Source organism: Rhamphochromis longiceps, linkage group LG13 (genome assembly GCF_057381845.1).
Source record: "Rhamphochromis longiceps isolate RC_006_pf linkage group LG13, R_longiceps_female_GT1.1, whole genome shotgun sequence".
NCBI classification, from domain to species: domain Eukaryota; kingdom Metazoa; phylum Chordata; class Actinopteri; order Cichliformes; family Cichlidae; genus Rhamphochromis; species Rhamphochromis longiceps.
This window is the reverse complement of record NC_140569.1, coordinates 29,346,789-29,369,101: the sequence shown is the minus strand read 5'-3', so window position 1 is coordinate 29,369,101 and position 22,313 is coordinate 29,346,789. Positions and strand designations below refer to the sequence as shown.

The 22,313-nt window shown below is 39.8% G+C and overlaps 2 protein-coding genes across 2 annotated transcripts; both read right to left on the bottom strand.

Moving 5' to 3' along the window:
• Positions 1-2,985: 2,985 nt before the first annotated feature.
• LOC146656075 (RING finger protein 122-like) lies at positions 2,986-14,689 on the bottom strand. Its single transcript, XM_085428954.1, has 6 exons — positions 13,711-14,689; positions 9,769-9,925; positions 8,579-8,621; positions 8,413-8,454; positions 6,447-6,529; positions 2,986-5,580 (listed from the first exon to the last, which is right to left on the bottom strand). The coding sequence occupies exons 1-6, from the start codon at positions 13,733-13,735 to the stop codon at positions 5,466-5,468; spliced, it is 465 nt and encodes a 154-aa protein (XP_085285080.1). The 5' UTR covers positions 13,736-14,689; the 3' UTR covers positions 2,986-5,465.
• Positions 14,690-18,245: 3,556 nt separating this feature from the next.
• On the bottom strand, positions 18,246-20,365 carry LOC146656074 (uncharacterized). The gene is made up of 5 exons (XM_085428923.1): positions 19,643-20,365; positions 19,465-19,557; positions 19,133-19,387; positions 18,925-19,017; positions 18,246-18,803 (listed from the first exon to the last, which is right to left on the bottom strand). Exons 1-5 carry the CDS (start codon positions 19,733-19,735, stop codon positions 18,630-18,632), a joined length of 708 nt encoding a protein of 235 aa, XP_085285049.1. The 5' UTR covers positions 19,736-20,365; the 3' UTR covers positions 18,246-18,629.
• Positions 20,366-22,313: the final 1,948 nt, after the last annotated feature.

Below are 22,313 nucleotides of genomic sequence, written 5' to 3'. Positions count from 1 at the left end.
ATAAAGTACAATATGTATCATGAGTAGATGGATGTATTATCCTTTATTACACTCTCAAATACGATAAAGTTTTTCTTCATCCTCCTGGTTTATTTGTTTTGTTTTCTTCGAGTCAGGTTATGCCAGATGTGGCATCATCTTGCAGGAGGATAACAATCAGCCCATTTGCTGACTGAGAGACTACAGCCACTTAGAGTTGTGCACCCAGAAAGAGGAAAGAGACATTAGGTGAGTCACTAAGCCCAGAGATTTGATTGCTTATACACGCATGGATGCCAAGGAAACAAAAACAACCATTCCAGACAAAGACGAAAACATAAATAGAACCATAAATAGAGTGGTCCATGCTTTTATTACTTCACGGCTGGACTACTGCAATTCCCTCTATGCTGGCCTAGATCGTTCCTGTCTACATCGCCTTCAACTGGTGCAGAACGCTGCCGCTCGCCTGTTGACCGGTTCAAAAAAAAGAGACCACATCACTCCGGTTCTCTGCTCTCTCCACTGGCTCCCAGTTGCCTTTAGGATTGATTTTAAAATCTTATTGCTGGCTTTTAAGGTTTTAAATGGCACTGCACCTTCTTACCTGTCAGAACTCCTTAGAACTTATCGCCCCAGGAGATCTTTGAGGTCAGCCGACCTGATGCTTTTAGATGTTCCCAGGTATAAATTAAAGACAAAGGGAGAGAGGGCGTTTGCTGTGGCTGCACCCAGACTGTGGAACAGTTTACCTCCTCACGTCAGACTCTCCAAAAGCCTAGAAACTTTTAAAACCGCTCTTAAAACTCACCTCTTTTCATTGGCTTTTAGAAAGGTTTAATTTATTTGTTTTATATATTTTTATTTTATTTTTATCAGCGAGGTGTTATTACGAAATTGTGTTCTATTGTATTTTTATCTGTATTTACTGTACAGCACTTTGGTCAGCCTTGGTTGTTTTTAAATGTGCTCTATAAATAAACTTGACTTGACTTGACTTGACATATGCTCTTTGATATCTATTTATAATTAAGGCAACAAATCATGTACTGAGAGAACCTGTGAACCAGCTTATCCCCTCCCTTTGCGATTATCCTCTCTATCTTCTAATCATTCTCTCCACTTGCTGTAATGAGGTAATTTGTCTGCAGAACACTGAATGCATGCTGATATCTGAGACTTCTTGAAGTTAAATATTTACTTTATGAGGAACTGTGGACTACTTTCAGGGCATGTGGGAATATAGATGTTAGAACATTTGTAGTGTGGTGTTTTGGGGACTCAAATGAAATTTCTGCCTTTTCAAGTGTCTGCAGGTAATCCGGTTAATCAGTGTCAACAATCAATAGTTAGCATCTTTGAAAACCTTTTCGTGACACAATTGATGTGTTCTTGCACAAATACCCTGATGTCATACCTGAGCAGGGAATTTCCAGACATTTGCTGACTCTGTGCAACAGCTTTCTTTTGTCTCTGCTTTTGTGTTGTGCATATTTATGCAGTAAGACGTGCATCTTTGTACCTGTACGGTCGCTTATTTGTCCCTGTAAAGACCCTGTAGTAGACCAGAAATTCTGTTTATGAGTTAAGAAGACTTAGATGTAAACATTATAAACTGGTCCACCCCAAGGATCGATCCCCCGGCACAAGCAGATTATAATGTATGCGGTGAAGAGCCAGGAGGACCTGTGATTTCTAACTCCTGGAAACCAAACAACCTCCGGCTAAGTGGATGGCACAACACAGAAGAACTACCTCGTTGGGTCAGGACTCCACAGTCTGTTACACCTACAGGCCAGTGGGCACTTGTTCACTTGTACACATCCTAGACAGGGAGGAACACTGGTTTGAGCGGGACGTCAGTGAGACCATTTACATGAAAAAAGGAAACACACACTTCTGAACTGAGGAGGGCGCCCAAGTGTACATATGCAGCCATTTTCCAACTCTCTCTGTAAGGCACTCATGACGTTTGATCAATGGTTGTGACAGTTTTCATATTATTGATCATTAAACTGACCTCATGGCCCAATGCTAGTCAGTGGTGCTAGTTTCTGTTAGGTTGGGGTTGAGACAGGTTGATGAAGCTTGCAGTCAGAAGAAGTCACTTGGATGAGAGAGGAAATGTTTCTCCCTCTGAAAACATTACAGATGAACAGAATCGACTGTCTGAGAGTTCAGTATATCGTGACTTCCTGTAATAAATACAGGCAGAAATGGTGATATGAAATAATCAGATTGTTATTACAGGCACACCAGAACTTTGAAGCTGAATGCTGAGGTCAGTATGCTAGCAAACTAACAGTAATAATGCTAACATTACTAATGTTTCAAAAGTAATGTTTGCTATTTTAGTTTAGCATGTCAGTGGATTAGCAGGTACGCTGATGAAAATAGCCTGTAATTCTTTTGATATGTGGCTGCAAACCATTAAGGCTTCTTCAGTTTGCTGGATTAAACCAAAGAAGCCTCTTGGATGAAAGGTGAAACCAAAAAGAGGTCCAGCTGCTTTCATTTCAAGCATTTAAGTCTACCATGAACTTTATGACTGAGAACCTACACAGACATTTAGGCACAAACCATAAAATGTAACACAGATTAAATTTTTGACTGAATGAAGGTGCTGGATAAACGTCAACAGATATGTGAATACTTTAATTTTAAAGTAATCTGGATCCCCACTGGGGACCAGTTATGGTTTTTACAGCATCCCATAGCGGTACAATAATTGTCTGGTTTCTTCAAAGCTCAAAGTGTTTGATGGAGAGACGAACCAACAGGCTGAGGTTGTCAACACCAAAGACACTGCTAAAAAGATAACAACAAACTGCATTTAAACTTACACAGAATTATTGGTGGGTACATTTATATAGCACCGATAAGGTGGCACCTCATTGGTTATAACACTGTGATTATTCTGTATGAGGACACATTGTAAAAGATCAGAGTTGCTAAAATATAGCGAGAGTACCAACAGGCTTTTCTTTCATATATTAAAATGACAACATAGAAATAAACAGTTTTAATTGTGTACATGTAACAAATCTAGACAAAAAAAAAAAGACGTGGGTCCAGACAACCTTATCAAAAAGCTGATTGTACTGAATATATTTTAGAAGTCAGAAACTGTTATAGTTACAGTTTACACAGTACTTAACCTGTATAACATGGTGAACACAGAGAATTATAATTATGATGTACCTCACTTGTTCTCGGACAGGCTCTTTCATGTCACTGCAGTCCCTTCTTACTTTAGCAAGTGTAGCTCTTCACACATGGGGAGCTAAGATTGCCTTAAAGATGAATTAGTTCATGTTAGCACTCCTGCAAAAGTGCTGTGTCATCACAGACTCACAGTATATTTTACTGAAACCTTGTTATGATTTTTTTTTTTAAAGAAGAAGAAACAAATATCAAAATCAGGTATATTTTAGTGGGTGAGTCACTCGAGACATTTGGGACATGGCTACCTTCACTCAGCTTGGCAACCCAGTATAGTACAGAGCTGACTGAGAAATAGTAGATACACCTGAATAAATACACCTCTTCCTCTTGTTAGTTCAAAATAATCCCATTTCCTTAAGTTAAATCAGCCCCGTGGGTCATTTTGCACTTTCTTTACAGTCTCTGCATTCATCATCATCATCATCATCGTTGTCGTCTCATCACACAGAGACAAAGGAGGTTCAGATCTCTTCATAACATTGTCAAGAGACTGCACTTTTTTTCTCAGGCTCTATGAAAATGTAGCAAACGATCAAAGCAAATCATGTTCACAAGGAGCTGCATGTCATTTTTGGGTAAAGTAAAAGAACAAAAAAAACAAGCAGACTGGAGTTTGTCATACAAACATTTCTCAGAGGCAGAGCTGCTCTGAAGGCAGAAATAATCTCATTAGTTCAGTTATAGTAAAGCTATATTATCTGACCCCACTTGATCAACAACCTGAAGCAAAACTTGTGTCTATATTAAACTGGAGCCTTTTGAAGTCTGAAGTTTAGACTTATGTCTGACAAGTTTCACTTTCACTGTTCACATGTAGCACCGACTCTTCCACCATAACCAGCAAACTGAATTTCAAACACGAATCGTAACAACTTTGTCATCACAGGTTGATGAAGGGAAGCATGATTTGTGGTCTGAGTTATTGTTGTTTTTGTTGTTTGTTTGTTTTTTTGACAAAACTACATGGATGCTACATTTTTCACTTCAAATCCAGTTTCTTTTTCTCTTTTATATTACAAAGTCTCTTAAATACTTCATCTGTTTTTAGTGGGCTTTGCATTGTATGCATCTTGAAGGCACTTGTCCATTAGTTTACACATCTGGCTTGACTGTGTTAAAGCTACAGTGGACAAAATCGTTTTGGCAACAATGAAAAAAAAGAAAATCGATAACCTCCCAGCACGCTGTAATCCAGCAGTTGCAGAGGAAAGTGGACTGCTGCACTTTCTCTGGGTTTTGTTTTCAGGCTTTAAAAAGCTAGCTCATGATCGGCGAGGCAATCCGCACAGACTGGAATAGCTGATCGCCAAGAGGTGAAATAATAATTCTGTGACCACACCATTAAAAAGTAGCTTTATTTAAATCTGACTCCAGATTATCCCACTGTGAAGTGCTGCACCTCTCCCTCCACGTCTGCTCCACTTGGATTGCTAACTCTTGGTGTGCCCATGCTCACTGAATCTCTTCCACCTCTGTTCAAAACAGTCAAACCTCACTTGATGCCAGCTGGGAAAAGAGGACAAACTTGAAGAGAGCCAAAACTGAAAAACTTAGTGCTACCTTCTGACCTCATATGCCTTTTTGGCCTTAAACAAGTCCTCCACTAGAAACTGCTTTCTGGTCTCTGGGCCATTCCCAGCTATGGTCGATAGTGATGATCATCGCTATCATGGTTGTGTTAGTTTGACTTTAAAAAAAGTCTGTTTTGTGTCTGCAAAGCTAGTCATGAGTGGGTGATCCAAACATACCCAGAGCACTTGGAGCTGTGCATGGCTGCACAAAGGGAGAATAACACCAAACTAAATTAATAGACTCTAAATTGCAAGTGTACACCTTTTATCTACAGAAATGAATTCCAAGCAGGAACATGCAGGACCTTCAGGTGGGAGAGAGAGGTTTGAGTTCTGTGAATTCAATGATGGGAAAGCCATATGAGATGGCTGGTTATTTTTGAACTTTCTCCTTTTTTCTGCCTTTGGTTGATTTCAACCTACTGCAACTCTATCATGAATGCCGTGTACATACAGATTAAATGTGGTTACCATTCCAATCTCTCACCTTATTCAGTTTGCCGGGAATGTTCTTTGGCTTTCCTTATTTACTCTCATATCTATATTTATTTTCACTTTCAGAAGAGCTCTGCCTCATAAATACTCACATTACTAAAAGTACTGTGTGTCAGATTGTGGAACAGGATTCTGTACAGTGACAGGTCAATTGACTGAAGAGCCGTGGAGTGCTGCTGGACGTACGCTCCACTCTCAGACCTCCAGGAGACTCTGAGGCACTGGTTGCTGGTGGTCAGGCTGGAGGCGACAAATGGGCTTGTTGCACATGGGGCACACGCTGCGAATCTCTAACCATTTTAGCAGACACCTGCATAAATGTGGATAGACATGAGGCAAAGACACAAAGTTGCAAAGTTATGTGAAAAGGTTCAGTTTTAACCACGTAGCATCCATCAGATCACCAGAGAAATACTTAAGGTTCCATTTTAGCAACATGTTAAACAAGCACACTCCCAGAAGCAAGATCATGTTACCTTTTAACTCAGCTCCTTTACATGGATTTTGGCCTTTCAGCTTTCCTATTTTAAGATTTAAACCTGAATACACCAAGTAGGTGAAAAGTCTATATAAAAGGGTCAATATGAACTGAACCTACCCTGCCCCAAAAAAGATCCCTGGCGACCCAGTGATGGTTTAGTGGTTAAAAACACAACAAAAGAGAAATACAGGAACAGTGACAGCTCACACACTTTGTAAACAGCATGTACATTCCAGAAGCTGGTCTAAAACTGCTGCTGTTATTGTCACACCTAAGCTGCAGGGTAAATTCAAGGCTCAGTTACAAAGGTCCTCCTGTTCAAACATGCACGGTCAAGAGTTCTTAGAAATCTGGTAGTCATTTCCTGCGAGCGTTGCTGGGCATCTTTTTCCAAATTCTACGGCCTCGGTGATTGCGTCAGCTGCTAATTGAAGGCAGAGACCAGCAAGAAATTTGCACATGTCGTTTCTCCAGCTGGTCGAGATCCTTGCACATTTCACTAAAACTTTTAAGCTTTAAAAAAGACGAATGGAGCCACGGTCAGGCAGTCAGCTTAGGTGCATGATTACAAGTTTGTGAAACCACTAAAACAAATGAAACATGTTTTGAGTTTGGAGTTTTCGTAACATGGAGTCAGTTGTTTGCTCTCATGAAGGTTTGATAATTACCATGGAATGATGTACTAAACAACTTACTTTTTGTGAAAAGCATGGGTACACGGGCACACTCCAAGCTCGTCCCTGCTGCGAAACTCTTCCAAGCACACCGCACATGTTTGCTGAAAAGGCCAAATGACGGTTTAATTCAAAATTCAAAACGACTACCTTTTTTTTTACACTTATTGTGTAACATCTGGGTGTGATTTCACAATAGAGACCATCTTTTCATTCGCTCATTGGTAGCTTAAAAGTTACATTAAGATATAGCAGTTACTATAATTTTTCAGAGATCTTCCTGAAGCTCCTGAAGCACACATTTATTGCTAGCAGTGAGTACCTCGCCTGTTTCTCTTGGGTGAATAACCACAATACCAATTTTGGCATTTAATCAGTTATTCGATTGCTTTACTTTTCCAAAATCTAGTTACGCTTATTATGATGTATCAAACTGCTAAAATAATGAATTATAAATACATAACATCTAGCACAAAGTGGTAGCTACAGTCATGAAGCCATGCCCGTGGAGCACCTGTAACAGCCATAACTTAAAGTAAAGTCTGCAGGACTTTATCAGTGGCTCCTACACAATGTGGCTTCAGTTCACTGAGTTTTGTGGGCATTTGTTTATGCACAAAGGTCCTGTCACAGCGTGTCAGCTGGGTTGAGGTCTGGACTTTGACTGGGTAACTTTGATTCTTTTCTTTTTTTACCCATGCGGGTTGTAGATTTGCATCTGTACCTGGGATCACTGACCTGTTTTATGACCCAGTTTGGGTCAAGCTTTATCTGTCAGACAGATGGCATATTTGACTCAGAATACTTTGGTATACAAAGGAGTTAATGGCTGACTCAGTGACTGCAAGGTGCCCAGGCCCTGTAGACTGACCAGATCACTAAAAGCCAAATGTGAGGCAAAAACTGTTTTTGTGTAGGAGAAAGCGGGATGACAACGCTGAAAAGTAGACTGAAATTTGTCACGTCAAACTTGAAAATAAAACTCCAATCAATTGTGCATGTTACCAGATTGTAAATTACTATGTATGGGCCAACTATGCACCTGTTTTATTTCACTGCTATTTCAGCAGTTTGTATGTTTCACTTTTGATTAATCTAAATCTAGATGCCAAATCCATAGATTGGCATACTTTTTTCAGCCATATCTGACAATTTTTGCCATTTTTATCCAATTATGACCCCAAAAATCATTGTGTTAGTTCACACCATAGTTCCCTCCTGTGGGAAAACGAAAAATAACTCTAGCAAAGAAGACAAAAATTCTTTCTAAGAACATACTGCCACTTCATTTTTGTTGTAGAAGTTTGCATCATATTCAACAAAATCTGCTAGTTACATCTGATGACTTGTAATATTCGCTGAAGAGTATGGCATCGGACAGGTGACTATCTGACTATCATAAAAAACCTTCCCTTCATATATACTGGGTAAATGCTAGACTTTAGAGTCTATTTAAAATGTGGCTGTTATTTACTGTCATAATTTCAATGAAGCAGTACAGTTGTACTTAGTTTTTCACAGGACTGCCTAGATTACTCTGAGTGAAAACTTTCACATGACTGTAATTGCTGTAGCTAGCTAAACCTCAAAACCAGCAGCTAATGGTTAAAAAAGTAGTTCTAAAAGTAACTGGCAGGTTTTACATAATGTATAATGCTTTTACATGGTCTCCTCTTATTTGACCTTTAAAAATATGATGGCATTTTGTCATAAGAGTCAAAGGAGTAGGATGAAGTTTACACTTATCTGATCCTATCCTATATTTACGCTGCAGTCACACCAAACAATGGTTCCCTATTTCTTTGGTTGAATTATAGATTTACTACAGCTCAGCAGTAAATTAGGCTTCCATTTAATCCCTTTATTTGGTTTTGCTTTTCACAGTTTAAATCACTTAACAAAAAGGATGTATAACAAATATCTTTTAAATAGTTAACACTGGCTCTGGTTCCTGTTCATCTCAGCCCAGTTTGCCCCTTTAACTTACACCAAGTAGGCTCAGTTTCTTCTCCGCTCCTTTTAAAACAACCTGTTGAGAAGAAGGGATTTGTGTAAAATATATACATATAAATGGCAGTTCTCTAGAAAAAGCGCAAGTGTAACTGGATTACAATTTGGCACTTGTCATATTGGTCACAATATCAATATATTACCTCGTTGTAGCCGTACTTCCCTCTAGCACCTCGTCGCCTCAGTCTGTGAAGCACAAATAAGAAACATATTATTATTTAGATACATGAAAGCTCTAAACTATGTCTGATGCTTCCACATCTGTCTTCACCATTACAAGTCTTGTCATGCTGTAGGAATCAGCTGGGATAGTACTTTGAGCAGGCCTGGAATTCACACAACGTGAAATTCATGTATCAGCCTGTCCATCCACTCTTGTACTGAGCAGAACTGTAACTCTGTCAGGAATGTGCGCTTGTAGGAAAAAAATCTGGCTGAAATTCAGTTTTACTGCACTGATCACAAGCTGTGTAAAGCATAAATAGATTAGCATTATTTTGGGTTTGGGGAACAAGCAAATAGCTAGTTCACCAATCCCTTACTAAATTTGAAGGATAAGTAAAAGCACCTTTGTCTCCAGGGTATCTTCGCTACACCTTTGCTAGTGAAACCACAATATGACTGATGAAACATGACTTCATCAATCCATTTACACTGACTTTTTCCAGGAATGCTAGTGCTTGAAAGCAGCACCCTGTCCTAAACCTGTTCTGTCAGCACTTCATTTTGTCAAACAACAATGTTCCATGTATTTCCACATAATGCAATGACAGCGGAAAATACTATCTCCTAATGTTCAGAGTCAGCCATTAAGATCTGCTCATGTGAACCCACCCCATAATATAATTTAGCTTGTTTCAGCTGGACTGATAGTTTCATGTGACTCATTTCAACTCCCATATGAATGCCAAATGATAAAAGATGATACGAAGAAATGAGTCTGGCTGTGGATGAAACACAGTTGCAAGAAACTGAGAAATAAGATGTTTTGTTTTGTAACACACTCCAATATAGGTAAAAAAAAAATCCTGTATAAGTGAATGGAGGATTAAATATGTCTTGGAACTATTTTTGATTCTTTTGTTATTTGTATTTGTAAGTTAGGTGTACAATTCTGTCTACTTAACAACAGATTTTATGATGTTTATTAAAAGAGAAAGACCCATTTACTATTTGGAATTAGAGACCAATTCCGCTGAGAGTCTGACAGACTTAGAATGAATTAATGCACATGACTAAATGGTGACTAGTTCATAGAAACACACAAATATAAGAGTTTTGTAGAGCTATCTGATGCAGGAGCTCTAAAGCTGCACTGCCTTTTGTCCTGTACCTGAACAGGTAGCAGCAGAAGATGAGGCTGAGCATGAGGATGAAGAGGCCAATGCCCAGGATGATTATGTAGACGTTGAGCGGCAGTTCGTGCAATGTTTCTGATGTCATCTTGCAGTAAGGATCAGAGTTCTGCAGTCCGAGGTTACATAGACACCCTAAGAGAATAGGATACACACAGAGGAAAAAGACTGCACCCAGTGTATAAACTACCTCAACCTGTATTAAAACAGCTAGAGCAACACAGTTTGGCTCACAAGAAAACTACTTCCATAACTACTTGCACGTTAGTGTAAACCAGTCCCACCACAATAGCTTAACACAGCTGATTTTTTATACTAAGGAAATTTGCTTTAATGACATAATAAACATTTTAGTTGTTCAGATTTATGAAAAGGTATTTTGAGCTATATAATAAATACCTATAGCAGCAATCATTTATGAATAGTTTCAAATTAAAATACAGTTAATTATTAAACTGGATCATTTTATAATATCAGTGTATAATATTTCCATAATACGTTGGTAGTGGCCTGTATGTAAGGCTCACTGTTCATATATCTTGACACAAAGAACAAGCCACTCATGAATATAGTGTTGGTGATAATGCAAATACGGATTCATGGTTTCTCATGCCTGATTGTATGGCAACACAATAAACAAAGCTATTAGTCAGCTAATTCAGCTGTGGAATTAAAATGCCAACAGAAATCATTAGGAAAGAAAGAAAGCATGCTTGCTTTTTCTGCACAGAATATTTATGACCTAAATAGTTTGCAAAATTCATAAAGATGTGGGAAAGCTTCTATTTAATTTTATTCTGAACAATTTATGTCCTTTGTCTGTAGTTCTGAAATGACCCTAATAGCCCAATATGTTATAGAGACATATATATATGTGCACAAAAGGAAAGGAAAAGCTAATATACACAATTGTTTTTTAATTTTTTTAAACAATTTTTTGCAATGCTTCATAACTATACTGTTTAACAGGTTCTTTTTGTTCTCTTCAGACTTGTCACTAGAAAACTCTGATGAACCAGATGTACCCTACTTGCCCGGCATCAAGTGGCAGATAAATTTATCCCTTTGCTAGGAAGCTAATGCCCATTTACCTAGCTGTAATGTTCGAACTTTTATTTTGAAATCACCGGATGTAGATAGGTACGCCGGCTGTGTGTTCATGTGCTAGCTTAGCAGTTTACAGTTGCGTGGATGCTTGTTCTATATATACGGAATAAAAGAATCAGTATGAAGACTCCGAGGCGATTTCTTCATAAGCAGTGAAGACACAACACTAGCTATTATCTTCATATCAAAACGTTGCCATTAGCTACTTAGCTAAAGGCTATGTAGCCTTAGCTAAAGGCTATGTAGCCATTAGCTTGACCAGAGTAGTAGCTAAGAGCTAAGGACTGATCAACGTGTAACATTTAGCAGCTACAACCAGAACTTTCCTCGGCAGTTGTTGGACAACAAGTAGCCTAGAGTTGTTATCAGTTGTTAATGTTGCCTGCATTAGCAAACATTTTAGCCTTTAAAACCAGGCTGTTAAACTTGTTTCAAAAAATATACTAGTCTGGACTTCCCATGTGTGTCACGTTGCTATTTTAGATCAAGGGAATGAAGGTCAACAACATAAGTTTAACACCTGTGTGTATAAACACATTTTTATGTGAGTATTAGACCACCCAGCTCCACCAGAGGTTTCGGTTGGGCTCACTAAAAAGAGCCGGCTCTTTCGGCTCCGAACCGGCTCTTCAGGTTGTTTTGTTGCTTTAATTAATTTATTATTAACAATAATATAAAATTATGCACAAAAGGAATTACTAATGTACAAAAAAAAGTGGTTTTATTTATATATGTTTATATATAAATATATGCGGTGGCCCCTAGAGACAAAACACGTACAAACTCCAAAACACATTTCTAGCATGAACTGAACTTCCAAAACAGAGCTACCTAGATCACTTAAATTACACAATTGAAAGCATGAAAGCATATGTGTGTTGTTTATGTATTTATACACAAGCATTCATATATAGTCAAATAATTTAAAAAAAAATGTTAATTTACCTGTTATTACCACACACCAAATCCGGTGGTTGGTACTTGCTGGCTTGTGTAGCCACTAGGTAACAAAAGCTCAACACTGCCCCTAACATCCTGGAGCACTTCTGTTGTCTTTTGTACGTGTTTTGAGTTTTTATGTGCTTCTGAGTTTTTACATGCTTTGGAGTTTGTACGTGTTTCAGAGTTCGTATGTGATTTGAAGTTTGTATGCGCTTTGTCTCTAGGGGCCACTGTAAATATACGTTTATTTATTCACTCCACATAAAATGTAATAAATAAATCATATAATACAAAAATAAGCTATTCACATTTCAACTTTTAACTATTTAAATTTTCAGCTTTTTCCTTTTACAAATTTAAAGTGAAATAACACAAAACACTGCAAACCACAACACAATTAAATATAAATTATAATATGAAAATAAAAAGAACATGTATATTCTCTGTCATATGGACCTGCATGAATAAACTTTCTGAATCCTTTGTCCCTGGCTCTTTCTGTCTTTCCCTCCCGCTCTGTTCCTGTGCTACTGAGCATAACTACCGCCCCTCCCCCCCTCTGCCCAGCATAAAGCACAAGGCTCGCATGTTGAGTGAAGCGGGAAAAAAGTGCGAGAGAGGGTGAGAGAGAAAAAACAAAACAACAAAAAACCCACGGCTAGCGATAAGGAGCCGGCTCGCGTCGTTCATGTCAAACACCCGGCTCTAAGAGCCATTTCGTTCGCGACCGACCCATCACTACTCCACAGTGGATGTAGGGTTGGGTTTTAGGGGGTGCACTCTTGTGTCTGTGCAGTCTGTAAAGCCTGGCACACGAGCTGCACACTACATCTGTGTAGCCTCTTGTCTCAAATTGCAAACTGCTTACCCTGTTAGCATTCTTAGATAGAGTGTTTGAATTCAGGGGAAAGTTGTGGGAAAGTATTGTGGGATTTTGGGGTCAGGTTTTTGTTTCTGGTGATGTTTGCTATCCTCATGATGAAGACAGAGAAAACAAGCAGCTTTCCACACCCTAAAATAGACCGACTTTAATATGAACTTTTATATCTCTCCTTGCATCACAAAGGAATGTGTTCTACTTGCTTTTTGGCCCAACACCCCTTAGTTTAGCTTGGGGAGAAACAAGTTCTTAGCCTGAGGCGTTTGAGCAAGGCACTTTTCATTCCATGCAACAAACGTCAGGTTTAAACCACAGTAATTAATGTTTTCACAAGACTAAAGTGCAAGAAGTTAAGCTACAGTGGAGGAAGTCTGGTTCAGAAGTCACTCTCTAATGGACAAGGGTCACTGCAGCAGGTGACAGTCTCAGGGGGTTTTAGGAGGAGGGTTAAGGAGGACGTCTGGACGAAGGAGGTAATCTTAGCACGATGCTAGTAAATCATTGATAGTGGAGCACTAAAGGCTAGGCTACTGTGCACATGCATTAGTTGGGGATAGGCTTATATCATTGTTAAACATGACTAGTTTTATTTTGATGTGTTTTGGATGGAAAATTTGTAGAAATGTGTAGCATAAAAATCTTTAAGATGATTAAGTAGGAAAAACTTTTTTGCAGTCATTTTTTTAAAATTATAAAAATAGTAAAACATGTTGTGGCCTAGTTGTTACTGTTGTCATAACTTCATGACATCAGGATAGGGTTGGGTCAGCTCTTCACTAATCTAGTGACTGGAAAGTCCTTCCTCACCTCATAGTAACAATTATATATAAACATGTCTTACCTACAAACAGCTTAATAATGTATAAATCAGTTGCTAGAAAACACCAGTAGCATTATCCAATCAAAATCAGTTGACTATGTATAAGGAAATCGTGGTGGAACAGCTTAATATAACTCTTTTAGGAGGGCAAACTGGCTCCAGGTCACTTACCGTTACACCAGTGGACAGGATGCATCAAATGTTCATATAGCAAACCCAGTAAGCCGTTCCAGTATCACAAACTATGATTTGCACAACTTTTCTGGGATTGTTTCCAGCACTGAAAATGATGTCCGCCTCCAGGTTCCTCTTATACCTGTGTTAAATCCTTGTGGTCTAGAGTCAGTACACCTGATCAGAGACACCTAGGACCTTGAACACAATGTTTCAGTCTGCTGGGATGATTTTACCCCATGAATGTCATAAAAAACATCCACTTATGTGAGATTTTGACTCCCAGACGGCTGCGAATGTATCAGAGGTAGAAACTAAAGTGCTCCTTTGTGCATTCCCCACAAATGACAAAGAATCCGAGTTGTGCTGATGAGAAGACACCAATGTCACTGACAAGACAAGGAAATGTATTCCAAATCCCATACAGCACTTTTGTTATGAGCCTCTGGCTTTGTTTCCCCCTTCAAAACACTGTGACAAGGCTGTCCTTCCCTTCCTCTTCTTCTGTTCTCTTTTCCCTTTCTTCTCACTCCTCTGTCCGCTCCTTTTAGATCTCCACGCCGCTTTCGTCCTCTCTGGCTGTGAAAACCTGCCGTTGCCAATTATGGAGAGACAAAGGGAGGGACGTGGACGGGTTCTCCCGGCAGCACAGCCAGCCAAGCAGGCAGGCAGCCTCTCAGTGTTCCCGTGGAAAGCAGCAACTCATCTCTTCCCCCGGCTTCCTGCTGTGAACACAGAACACGGGGAGGTATGTCAATGCAGGAAGACAATGCAGCCAATGGTAACTCAAACCTAGGGTCTCCTCTCTCCGCCTGTGGTTTCTTTTTTTTCTCTTTTCTTCTCACATTCACTCTCCTTCCTCGTCTCTCTTCCCCACGTTCTCTGTCTAAAGGTCTCAGTTTGTAAACAGATCCCTGCTCATGTGATTTGCTGTCTGCATCATAGCTCTGCTTTCACCGCCCCCTCCTTCCTCCCTCCTTCCCAGCTCGCCTGCGTGCCCTCCTTTTACCCCTCTGGGTTTTCCTTCCACCCACTCTCTCCCCCACCCCATCCCCACCTTCCTATGCAGCTGCAAGCTATTATTGAAGTAGCTGCAGAGCAGATGGCAGACAGGCAGATGAGGGGAAAGTCAGCGATATGACAGTTGAAAGATAGTTTGATTAATTAGATGCAGTGTTTTCCACTGATAAACAGCAACTCGCTTTGTTTATGCAAAACTCGTAACCCGAACCAAAGGGGAATTTTGAATCCCTCAAAACTTCCATAAGCCAACTTCCAACTGAACTAAAAATGTAACTGCCTCTGGGCCCTTGCCCATGTATAAAAATAGCTTCAATAAGCTCAATAATCGTAAAGACAAGTGTCAATTGCAGGCGATAAGACAGGAAGAGAGATGTTAGCAGATAGCTAATCATGATAGGTAAACATGGAAGGAATATGACACAGAAAGACAGAAGGTTCAGTACAGCTGTTATTGACAGACAGATGGATGGGTGTGTCACTGTGTTTGCTGGTTGTTGCTTTCACCTTTCCAGTGCTTTCACCTGTACAAATGAACCTAGCCAAAGGTAAACAGTCCAGAAAAACCACTGTAAATGCAGCCTGAGGTTATGGGCCAGGAAAAAAAAGGAAGAAATGTAGAGCTCTGCTAAGTGAGGATTAACGGGTTCAATGAGTTTCTACCCTCAGACCTGCTTTTATAGAAGAAAAATTACAACCTGCCTTATGACTTCAGCTTTTGGCCAGTAAATACTTTTGTTCAGGAGTGAATAATAAATGTTTCATCTCACGAAGAATCACATTAAAAAGAAAAAAGTTATTTAAGTAGCTATAAAAAAACTGGTTATGGGACTTCTGTGATTTCTTAACGGTACAACGTGTAAAATCTAACCACTAGATGTCAGTACATGGCAGATTACGGTTAACTGAATGCTTTTTTCTTACTCCTCCCAATTTAAGTGCATAATCCTGTCTATGGTGGCCACTGTAGGACAAACAACTCGGCCAACAGTACAATTGTAGCGAGTGTTTGCTGTCAGTTAGCTGTTTATGCCACATCTATTTCTCCGAAGGAGGCTGTAAAACTTTCCGAAAAGACTCCGATATGCCTCGATTGTCATGGTTCCCTGTGTCTCCCCAGCGATCTCGGTGTTGCTGTTGTTGCTTTCTCTCTCTGGCCTTTCTCTCTCGCTCGCCTCTGCTGGGGTTCCCACCTCTGGCCCATGCCCTTGCAAGTAATCACGCACCTGCAGCTCATTGTCCTGAACTTCAGCCACTATTTAGGCGACAGCTCAGCGTTTCTCATCACTGGATCGTTGTACGACACTCACCAATGTAGCCCCGACTCTTTCCTGTGTATCGTCGTTTCTCGTGTTTCCCTGGCTTCTAATTGTCTTCCCCTGTACATAGATCTTCTTGGACCCATCCCCGTTTCCACCCCTGGAGTTGCAATCTTGATTGTTTTGGTGAGTGGTGTGTGTGGCCAAAGAAGTGTGTGGCTTTCCCCCTCCTTCCCTGGATTCCCTGGAGCCCTATTCCCCACGCACTTTGTATATAGCACTCGGTGATCGTGTAAATAAACTGTTTATTCTCAACATCAACAGAGTCCTGCGCCTGAGTTCACTCGTTCGTTGTGACATCAATGAATCAGTGAAGCTCACGTGTCCGTTTCAGCGATACCAAGGTGAGTTATGGAGAATATTCCAGAATATTCTGTCAGTAAGCGCTGCTGTTAGCTGCTGTTAGCTGCTGTTAGCCAATGTAAGAAACTTGAAACTGTCTTGTTGATCTAACATCAATGGACTCGGCCACTTAGTGAATAAACTCTTACACGATCTGATACTTTAATCAAACTGTTTATCATCTGACAAAGTAATTGCGACAGTATTGAGAATAACCAAACATATTCATTCACGATTTCAACTTCAGTTAAGGAGATGACGCTTGAGTTGAGGAGGAATAATGAGAAGGACGATGAAAATATACACATAAAAATATTAAATGGTCACATATAGTTTGAAAGAAGTATTTGTGGTCTTTAAATTAAAAGTAACTTTTAAGACATACTACATGTGTTACTGGTCTCAAGCCACAGACAAAAAAACACAACTGGGCATAACAGCAATATCCACCTCAGTCACTGTATACATGAAGTCAGCATAACATGCAAACCAGTGCCTGCCCCCATGTATTTTTAATGGTTTCATTCTAAGTTTATGACAATGCATGAATTTGATGGATGATGTAATTAAACACTAATCAGTGTATATTTATGAGTACAACATTCCTTTTTTTCTTTACATAACCTGAAAAAATTACTTATTGTACCTTTTAAGCTGAGTGAGTCTAGCAAAATCAATTTCCTGCTCAGTTGATGTGTGATATAAGTGCTATAATATAAAATTAAAATGGAAATAGAATGAGGTAAAAGTGATTTATTTGTTTTTGTATGTCAGAAATATTTATAACTGAGAAAAATATCCAGTTAACATTAAAAGAAACAATAATGTAAAGTATACGAATTCCATGTTCAGCCTGTGCGGCTGCTTCGGAGAATCCAATGGTCCATCTAGTGGTTGTTGTGCAGAAGTGCAGCACGGGCTCAGTGCAGCTCCTGAAAGTAGAATTGAGTTCACAGAAAACCCATTCACATTAAACTCGAGACTCTAATAATTATCCAGACACAAAGCCATCTCAGTCCTTTAAGTAGGACTCAAACTCCTTTAGCATTGTCCCAGGAAGTCCCACACAGTTTGCCATCTGATCTGTTATTGCTTTGTGGTCGATGGTCTCAGTTGCAGAACTAAGATCCTGTGATACTAAAATCTGCCATTCACTATGTTTAGGTTAAACGTGGTTAAACTGCTAATTGTAAGACATCAAAGCAGTTGTTTAATTCCAAAAAGCTGCTCAGTTGATTAAAAACAGCAACTTGTCCCTTGGCTTTAAATAAAATGTAACAGGGGCCAAAAGAAAACAAAATTATTATAATTATTCTGTCAACTGTTCAGTGGCAAGGTGTGTTTCTAATTCCTGTATTACACAATGCATCCTGATTATACATTGATCAGTCATAACATTATGATCACCTGCCTAAAACTGTGTTGTGTTGCTAACAAAGACCTTGTGCTGGCACCAAGATGTTAGCAACAGATTCTTTAAGTCTTGTAACTTGTGAGGCGGGGCCTCCATGCATCTGACTTGTTTGATGCTCGATTGGATTGAGACCTGGAGGATTTGGAGGCCAAGTCAACACCTCAAACTCGTTGTTGTGCTCCTCAAACCGTTCCTGAAGCATTTTTGCTTACTACCAGTTTTGCCTTACTTGTCTGTGGCTATGCAGCCCCATTCACAGCAAACCGATACACTGTGTATTGTGACATCTTCCTATCAGAACCAGCATTAACTTTTTGTGCAGTTTGAGCCACAGTAGCTTGTCTGCTGGATTGGACCACCAGCCTTCACTCACCATGTGTATCAGTGTCTTGGCCCATGATCATTGGTTCACCACTGTTACCTCCTTGGATCACTTTTGATAGATACTGACCACTGCAGACCAGGAACACCCCACAAGAACTGGAGATCTGGAGATGCCCAAAGCTGACCCAGTCATCCAGCCATCACATTTTGGACCTTGTGCTTTTTACTGACTCTAGCACAGCAACTTTGAGGAAAAAATGGCCACTTGCTCTCTAATATATCCCACTCAGGTTCCATGATCACTGTGCATGTTGGTTGTGTTATTGTTTCCCATCTTTTAAGCTCCTGTTTTCTCTGGTTTTAATCATGTAACACATGTAATGCAGAAATAATGGGTCCAGCTCTACAGCAGCATTTACATTTATTATTATACTGAAGTTGTGTTATTGTTGCTTTTGTGTTGATCTGTATATGTAACAGCATGCAGAGGTCACAGGTCACCGAGAGCAGAGCACGGTGCCGGCTGCTGATATCTTCACTGTGGGGCACCTCCGTCTTCCACGAGGTGAAAAGATAAAGCGGAGGTGGTGAAGGGCACTGTTTAACAAATCTCTGAGCCTCAAGGCACTGGAGAAGTCCGGCAAGACCACACAGGCTTTTCTCTTAAATATCTGCACGGTCATAATACAGAGCATACATGTTAAAACAATAGAAACAGTATTTAAAACTTTCAGTGCTGTGTACATATGTATTTCTCTGAATCAGTGCTTTTAAATGCTGGAGAGTAAGCACCTTTACATCAATGGTGGTCAGAGGGAGGAGGCTGAGCAGCAGGTCTCTTTCATACCAAGATCGTGGGAGGTTATCAATTTCAATAGACACAGTCTGACGAGAGAAAAACAAAAGATTTCATAAAATTATCAAAACATCCATCATCAGCCATAAAAAACAAACCTTAAGATTTTTTTTCTTTTTTGTGGGAGTCCAAATGTTTCATTACCTGTCTGTAAGCTGGAAACAGTGGTTCCCACAGAATGGGACGTCTGTGCAGTGGGCGGTAACTACAGCTGCCTGGTGGTGCTCGATGGGGACGTTCGGATCTTTTATCCTTGGGGCCCTCTCTGACCTCCCTGATGCCTACTTGAGCTACGAAGAAGACTTTGGTGCTGCTCTTCATTTCCCTCAAAGCCACGGCAGCTTCATCGGCACTGCGGTAATGCACCATCCCGTATCTGTGATTGTTTTTCACAATCGTCTGAAGTACGAGAGGAAAATCGTGAAGCAAATGAAAGTGAATTTTGCATTTCTAAAGCACGTTTGTAAGACAGTTACCTGAACAGAGATGACACATCCAAAAGATGAGAACATGCTGAGCAGATCCTTGGCAGTAACAGCTTGGTCAGAATTCAGATAGACTTTCATTTTCTGTCAGAGTAAAGCACAGAGTCAGACAGCAAAGCACAGAGCTGACGTCCTGTTATGATCCTCAGAAAGCAGAAGGGAAACGTACGTCGGTCCACTCAACATTTCTCCAGTCTGAAGGAACCGTCTGTTTGGAAACCTCACTGGGTGCATAGCAGTTTTCATATCTGATGGCGTCCATTGCAATTATGCATCAAAACTTAACTGTAATTTCAGAATACAGCTTTTGAGTGCAGATTTGGTCACATGTCAACTGAAGAAAAACAAAAACAAATTTGTAAAATAAGCAGAGTTGTAACCAAGTGTAGGCCTGTGACAGAAATCCTAAAAGTAAGACACCGTTACAGCTTTGAAAATAAATTTGATTCAAACCAGTTTGTTTCCTAGCAACATGATGCAAATCTGCACCTTACAGCAGAACTAACTTAATTTTGGCATTCAGACCCCATTCATATTCTAAATAATATTTCATGTTGTGAAATAGAAAACATGGACTCACACGTCCAGGGCGAGTGATGAGTTTTGTTCAACTATTTAACAGCAATTCTGGACTCAAGTGACGCGTGAATGTAAAAATGCCTTACTGTTACTTAAAGTCATGACATGAAAAGAAAAGTGGTTTTCACATATTTGACTGTAGACATACAAAGTACAGCTGGGAATGCCTTTTGTTTGTTGTTGTTGTTGTTGTTGTTGTTGTTGTTGTTGTTGTTGTTGTTGTTGTTTGCAGAAAGGTGGCTGAATACTGTGTTTCCACAAATTAAAATGTCCTCGTGGTGATGACCAGAGGGAAATGATGACAGACAAAGTCAATATCAGCAGATTAGTGCCACATTCATTCTGCAGTAGAAACAGGAGTTCTTTAAAAGATTGTGATTATTTCTGTATTTTCACAGATTAAAAGAAAACACTGAGCATTGATTCATTGTTGCCTTCAGGATCCCATCTGAACCCTTTCTTAGAGAGCATTACAATGGCTTCATTGTAGCTGCCTAACTTCCTTCAAAACTCCTTCATCACTTTAGTTTGCTGGCTTACGTCACATAAACCCTTTTCTCTAAACACCCCAAATTACTAAATACTTAAAATAACTTACAGCTGTACAGTGTAGGAATGTTTTTTTAAAAGTACTTACAGTATAATGTGTTTCTCCTCCCCCCTAAAACCCTCTTGTTCCACTGTACCTATCAAAACAGCGTGATTTGCCGGGAGTGTCTCCTCACAAAGGTGAATTCTACTTCTTTTTTAAACTTTTTCATTTGCAGCTATGCATCAAGGCTGCCGTCTGCGACATCCTGCAATTGTGAAACTGAAAAAATTTGTTGTCTTTGCAAGCAATGTTGGAGCTGCTGTGAATGGCTGATAGAGACACACTCAGGAGAGTCACACTCGTGTATAAGAAGATCAGCCTTTATACCATTTTTTAAACGAGATTAATGAGCCTCGTCTTGGAACACTTCTTTGCTTCTGCTGTTCCACTGCACCCGACTACATTTACTTCCTTTACTCACCTCTTTTCAATGTATATTCAGTTGGTCCAGCTGTCCTTTGTCGCTGATCTTAGATCTTTTTCACCCATTAATTAGATTTCACAATAAAAAAAATCTACTAACATATGATCCTGTGTAAAATTGTTGATGCATAGTGACCTTCTTATCACTTCCACAGATGGTCTCATGTGTTGTTTTGCATTTAGAAGCTGTTCTTGAGCACATGAGCTGCTGAAGGTTTGAAACTCAAGTCATTATTTTATTCAACAGTGCCACCTGCTGTTGAATTCATGAACTACCAGATGAGTTTAACTTTTCCCTAGGGGTCAGGGGTCAGATCATCCTCCCCTACATCCACAAATCTTCTCTGTGATCTTCTTTTCCTCCTGCCTGGAAGCTCCATCTTCAATATCCTTTGTCAAATATATCCACTATCCATCTTCTCAACATGTCCAAATCTCAGTCTTGCCTCTCTACCTTTATCTCCAAAACACTAACTCTGGATTCATCAGGTCATCAAAGTGCCTCTTCTATCATCTCAACATACTCTCTTCAATAGTTGAATTGTCTGTGTCCATGTTTTTAAATCCCTCCAGGCCCTGTTTGCACAAGGAAGCAGTGACAGAGCTGAGGCAGAAAACAAGTGCCAATCAAACCGAACTCGAAGGTAAAGAGACTGACATTAAGAAAAAAACATGTAATCTTAGTATTGTGCTAGTAAAACGTACCAGCACTTAAAGGAAAATACTAAAAACTGAACTTATTTAACAATTCTTAAACACACAGCTGTGTTTCGGCAGCTTTACTTTGAAAATCACAGTGGCTACTTTGGCTCTGCTCCTGCTGTACAACATCCAAATGCATTTACTGTGCGCAGATCAAAGTGTAAGAACTACACTTTCTATCAGCTACCATCCAAATGGAGTTGAATATTCAGTGTGTGTGCCGTATGACGTAGGCTGGCTGCCTGGGCAGACAGTTAATTTTTTTTTCTTTTTGACTGGCTAAACTTGACTAAACAGACAGTTGTGGCTAGAATCTGATTTGTTACATCTTATACCTCTATGGCAGGTATAAGTCAGACTCAGATCATTATAAGGCCCATTGCTTTCATCCTCTTTGCAACTGCCAAACCCAGATGTTCATTGGATTGTCAGACTGAGAAGCGTGATTTGTCACTCCAGAGAACACGTCTGCACTCTACAGTCCAGTGGCAGTGTGCTTTACACCACTACATCCAGCATTGCACTTGGAGATGTAAGGCTTAGA

Coding starts and splice junctions, on each gene's coding strand:
- LOC146656075 (XM_085428954.1), bottom strand. CDS start 13,735: ATGCATCCTGTCCACTGGTGTAACG. Junction 8,622..9,768: donor TTCTGCTGCTACCTGTTCAG/GTACAGGACAAA, acceptor TGTGCTTCACAG/ACTGAGGCGACGAGGTGCTA. Junction 5,581..6,446: donor ACCCATGCTTTTCACAAAAA/GTAAGTTGTTTA, acceptor ACATTTATGCAG/GTGTCTGCTAAAATGGTTAG.
- LOC146656074 (XM_085428923.1), bottom strand. CDS start 19,735: ATGGACGCCATCAGATATGAAAACTGCTATGCACCCAGTGAGGTTTCC. Junction 19,388..19,464: donor GATGTGTCATCTCTGTTCAG/GTAACTGTCTTA, acceptor CTCGTACTTCAG/ACGATTGTGAAAAACAATCA. Junction 19,018..19,132: donor TGTTTCCAGCTTACAGACAG/GTAATGAAACAT, acceptor TTCTCTCGTCAG/ACTGTGTCTATTGAAATTGA.